Source organism: Hipposideros armiger, unplaced genomic scaffold, assembly GCF_001890085.2.
Source record: "Hipposideros armiger isolate ML-2016 unplaced genomic scaffold, ASM189008v1 scaffold_957, whole genome shotgun sequence".
In the NCBI taxonomy this organism is placed as follows: Eukaryota; Metazoa; Chordata; class Mammalia; order Chiroptera; family Hipposideridae; genus Hipposideros; species Hipposideros armiger.
The window spans coordinates 554,525-559,858 of NW_017732307.1; the positions used below are offsets into that span (position 1 = coordinate 554,525).

The following is a 5,334-nucleotide window of genomic DNA, read 5'->3' on the forward strand; positions in this document are numbered from 1 at the left end:
AGTGAAAGTTTAATCAATAATTACTGAAGTGCTTGTCTTAATCCAACAGTGGAGACTTCTAACATAATCAGACCTGGACGTGAGATTCTTTGAGTCAGTGTGTGTTCATTCATTCATTTACTCAACAAATTTATAGTAAACCTCCACTATGTGCCAGATACTTTGGTAAGCACAGGCATAAAATAGTGAGCAATACAGAAAAAGTCATTGCCCTCATGGAACTTACATTCTAGGAGGGAAGACAGCCAAGAAAATAAGCAATAACTATAAAGTGTGTTATGTAATATAATAGTGGGAATATAGGCCATATAAGAGTCTGGAACTTACAATTATTATAATTGACTAACATCTGAATTGAAATCTTGTAAACTCATTGCATTATAAAAATTTTAATTAATCCCTAAACTCTAATATATATTTTAATTCTCATTTTTGCAGTTGGTGGGTTCAAAGTGGGATTGGACCTTCTTGTTGAATTTGAATTCCGTACAACTAGAACCACTGGAGTTCTTCTGGGAATCAGCAGCCAGAAAATGGATGGAATGGGTATTGAAATGATTGATGAAAAGGTGAACGTCAGCCATCTAAATATTTCTGATCTCTTCACAATACTGTTGTTCATGTGTAGAAATTCTACTTTGAAGCTTTGCTGCCCTCTTCGTTGGGGGAAAGCTAGAATGTATCTTTTCATCCTTCTGGATTACCCCAATTTATACTAACTGTTATTCTCCTCTTTATAAAAACACAGTCTATGAAACTGTTTATTCCAGTGGGAGAAAATGAGGGGTCTTGGATTGTTTAAAAATCAGTCTTTGCCTCTTATAATAATAAGTGGCTAGCTGACTTTATTGGCTTCTCAATTTTTATTTAAAAGCATCCAGATACCATTTCAAAAAATAGAAAATTTATAACAAATTTATATTAGTGTAATATATTTGTCAGTTTGCTTACAATGGATAATCTAATTCCAGACACCTCTTTAGTCCCTAGCTGCCTACGAGCAGCCACCTGCAGTGGGATGACCTGTTTGTATATACTTTTGTACTATAGGGAGCATGTAAATAGAAGAAGGTAAAGCAAGAAATATCACAAGTTTTCTTTCTGGCTGTTAAATAGGAATCATATGGCAACTCTGTTCATATTTCCACTCGTAAGCTATTGTTGCCTCCCAAGAAGAAACACCACATAGTGACCTAAAATATGCTTCCCTTTGCCCCCTCCCTCGCTCTTCTCCGTCTTCAAACCATGTCAAAGCCAATAAAGCCAAAAGATCCAGGAGCACAGAGAAAAAAGGGGGAACAAATAAGCAACACTTAATAGTTTTGCCAGATTTTCAAAACACACTTTCCCTACATCTTGTTGGAATAAGCTTCATTTCATCACCTGCTTATAACCACAGTTACTATCAACTTGTCAGTGTATCAAGTTCCTTTACGATGCATGTGGATTTCTCACCAAACTCCTTTTATATGCAAAATCCTGTTATTACAAACTCTACCAAACATAGTAAAATCTTAACTAATATTCACATCACTGTATAGTTTACAAACTTTTCACCATTTACTTATACTTTTAATCTTCTTTTAAAGACCCCTATTTCTTATTTTTTACCTTACCAATGTGTTGCCAGATTGACTGTTTTTAATGTTTCAATATGTTTCTTTTTTTCATCAGCTTCAAAAGAATTCTGTCATCTCAAATTTCAGGGACTGTTCCATATTACTGAAAACAGATTTTTCTCATTTAGACAAGAACTTCCAATCTATGTTCTTCATTGTTAAGAATTTAACCGGCCTTCTGGCTCAAAGTCTTTGGCACCTGTGACGTGAAGCCTGCCCCAAAAAGTAATTTATGTAACTCTCATTCCTATATAAAAAATGGAAACCATAAAGGAAAAAAAATACATATGATTAAAACATCAAAAGCGTAAACTGAAAGAAAACAATAACCCTTTAAAAAGAATTTGTAAGCCAAATTAATGAATCACTCTAAATAAATCTTTTAAGAAAATCTTAGAAGGTTCACTAAGAACTCTCACACTCTAAAAAGATCTATGGTAGAATTTTCTGTTTACATTGGGTCCTTTTTTTTGTCAGCTGGTCTCAAAATTACATTTCACATTTTCTAAAAACAGAATTATCACTAAACTCACACATCTTGCCTATTGCTCCCAACAATGCCCAAATGCAAAGAACATAATTTGTGACTTCTGGTTATTAAATTTGTTTTAATTTCTGTCAAATATATATATCTTCTTAATAAATGAACATGCCCCAGTTATGTTCACTTCAAACAATTCCCGCTGATGTCTTTCCTAGAGCTCTGACAGTTTTTATCATGTGAACCATCATGATACCCTTCTAATGAAACCATCTGTGACTGTTCAATTTCCTACTTTCTAGATTATGTTTCATGTGGACAATGGCGCCGGCCGATTCACTGCTGTCTATGATGCTGGGATCCCAGGACATGTGTGTGACGGACAATGGCATCAAGTCACGGCCAACAAGATCAAGCACCGCATTGTGCTGACGGTAGATGGGAACCAGGTGGAAGCCCAGAGCCCAAACCCAGCATCTACCTCAGCTGACACCAATGACCCTGTGTTTGTTGGAGGTTTCCCAGGTGAGCCTTGTCTACCCCAGCAAGAATTCCTTTGCTCTATTACGTTCATGATTTTGAAAACCATTCTATTTCTATAAATATATCCAAGAATGTGTGCTTAAGTACACTTGCTTCCTAGCTTTAGAACCTGCTCCCATAAATAACACCTTGCCTGAAATTTCCAGTGTAGAAAATGAGCATATTACTTACATAAACCACAGGAGACAGAATTTTCACGATAGCCCCCAAAGTTGCATTCATGGGGTGATGGAGGATAGAGGAAATGAATTTGGCTTATAAAAGATATGAGGCATTAAACAGTGACTGGAGCCACAGTTGGTGTTCCCTCTTATTTTTTAAGAATTAATATACCAGAGGAATCATAAAATGTTATGGAACATATTTCCTCAAGCTCTAGAAATCATTGGGTTAAATGTAGCTAATTTCCCCCTCAGGTTACTTTAGAATTTATATTTATATTACAAAGAAACCCAAGCAATAAATCTGCACTCAAAATCCCTCTCCAGCATATTAAAAATAGCCCGTGAACCACAGAAGAGTTACCTAAAGTGCCCGTAAACAAGAGTGCCCGACTTGATGCGAAATAAGCCAAATGCCTCTTAATAAGTACTGAAATAACACAGACTTTTGGAATGGTCTTTCAACATTTTGGCAAGAGAAACTTTTGTTCCCACTTATTGTAAAGCTCCGCGGCTTAATGAAATAAGCAAAATGTACATATATTGAGCAGTGGGGACTGAGGAAAAGATACAGGAGTCATGGGGACCAATTCAGAGCCCGTCTTTCCAAAGTCACTTCTGTTTTAACAAGTAGGCTTTAAGAAGACCTACTTCTGCTTCAATTGAGATAAACCTCAAGATATTATAAAGGAGATCATGTGTTTCTCCATTCACAGCCTATGAAATGAGATCCTCATTACCACCTAGTAGGCCTGCTGGGTGAAAGAAGTCTGTCCTTAGTAAGAGAAAGATTTTGTGTGAGTTTTCAACTAATTTAACCTTTGGGGACTTATTTTTACAATGTAAGAAAGGAACAAAGTCACCACTAAAAGCCCATGTCCTAATTCAGTAAAGTATTTGATCAATTGTTTTGTTTCATTAAATCAAATTTAATAATTGTAAGTCACAACTGTAAAAGTGTTCTTTTCAAGCCAAATTCTTTGATGTCTTAAAATGTATGTCTCCAAATTTTGTAATACATTACTATAAAAAAAAAGTTGGTATTTCTCTACAACTTTAACTGTTAGTAAAGCTAAGAACAAAATCACTAACTTTACATAAAACAGCCTTCCAATTTAATCTCACACCAACAGCTGACTTTGAAACATGCTTTTACACATAGCAGCTGCGTTTCAAAAACTGAGCCCTCCTTGCTTTGTTTTTCAGATGGCCTCAACCAGTTCGGCCTGACAACCAACATCCCGTTCAGAGGCTGCATCAGATCTCTAAGGCTCACCAAAGGCACCGGCAAGCCACTGGAAGTTAATTTTGCCAAGGCCCTGGAACTAAGGGGCGTTCAACCTGTATCATGCCCAGCCAAATAATAAAAATAAGTTTAACCCCAAGAAGGGTTCTTCGGAACAAGTATAGCAAGTAAAACAAATATATTTACCTGTGTATGTTATTAAAACTAATTTGTGCATGTATAATGAATTCTTTCTGTATTCAGACGGTGCTAATTCAGATCCCAGACTGAATTTTAATTCAAGTTCTTTCTCAAGACCATGAATATTAAACCAACTATTTCATTCTAACTGCTTGTTTTGTGTGATTTTAAGGATATAAGGCAACTGACCATAAATTGTTGAATTTGCAACATGCCCGAGAGTCATCTCAAGAAGACATCAGATGTCATTTGGTAAAGGCATTTTTTTTTTTTTTACTAACTCCTATTAATACTTTTATCATCCTTTTCCATGTATCTCAGCTTTGGCTTTCTGTTCAGGCCACTGAAAACAACAGTGGACTCAGCATGTTTGATAGGGAGGAAATCCGCTCCCATACTCCCTATGTTTGTGAAAGTATTAGCAAATCATTTCTCTGATCCAGGTTCATTAAAAGAGAGTTTAACTAGCCATATGAGTGAATACCTTTTTATGCTGAAAGTAGAGAATATAGATCAGATTGAGGCCAGAGAGCTTAATTACTTGATGTTCTTGTTTGATAATGATTTATAGGCTTTGGGTAGCTACCAGAACCAAGCTCCAGAATAACAATTAAGCATTCATTTGATACTACAGTATTGAGGCTTTGGGCTTTAAGTTTTCAGTATTTAGGATAACAAAGTTTTAGTATAGCAACCTGCACTTAGGTAGAGAGGAATAATGCTGAAGTGAATTTTTTACTTACCAGAAAACAATAAACCAGAAACTTAAAAGGTGGACATCATTCCTTTTGAGTTGTAATTTGACTAAAAAAAATGATTTCCTAAAAAATGTCTGTGTTTTGTGTTCATTTTACTCACTGTTTCAATCGTCTTCAAAGGGGTCTGTGAGAAGACTGGCCTCATCACCTTAAGAAAGAAACCTTACGAAAGAAACATTTCATTTGCCTTAAGAAAGAAACATTTCATTTGCCATTTTTAGTACAAATAGTTGTAGTCTAGTAAAGCAGAACATTTAAACAAACAGACCTCCCTCACGATAGTAACTTTAGCAAAAGAAGAATAAACCTCTTTGACAATGTCATTTACAGGGGGCAGGAAGGTACT

General features: G+C 35.7%; 1 protein-coding gene across 1 annotated transcript in view; it reads left to right on the plus strand.

The window, feature by feature from the left end:
- Positions 1-4,378, plus strand: part of LAMA2 (laminin subunit alpha 2) — a gene marked incomplete at its 5' end in the record, with an annotated part of 435,223 nt that extends 430,845 nt beyond the window's left edge. Inside the window, 3 exons of the mRNA XM_019630849.1 lie at positions 439-569; positions 2,403-2,625; positions 4,011-4,378. Coding sequence (XP_019486394.1) covers positions 439-569; positions 2,403-2,625; positions 4,011-4,168 — 512 coding nt within the window. The remainder of the gene's footprint in view (positions 1-438; positions 570-2,402; positions 2,626-4,010) is intronic.
- Between the last annotated feature and the right edge of the window lie 956 nt (positions 4,379-5,334).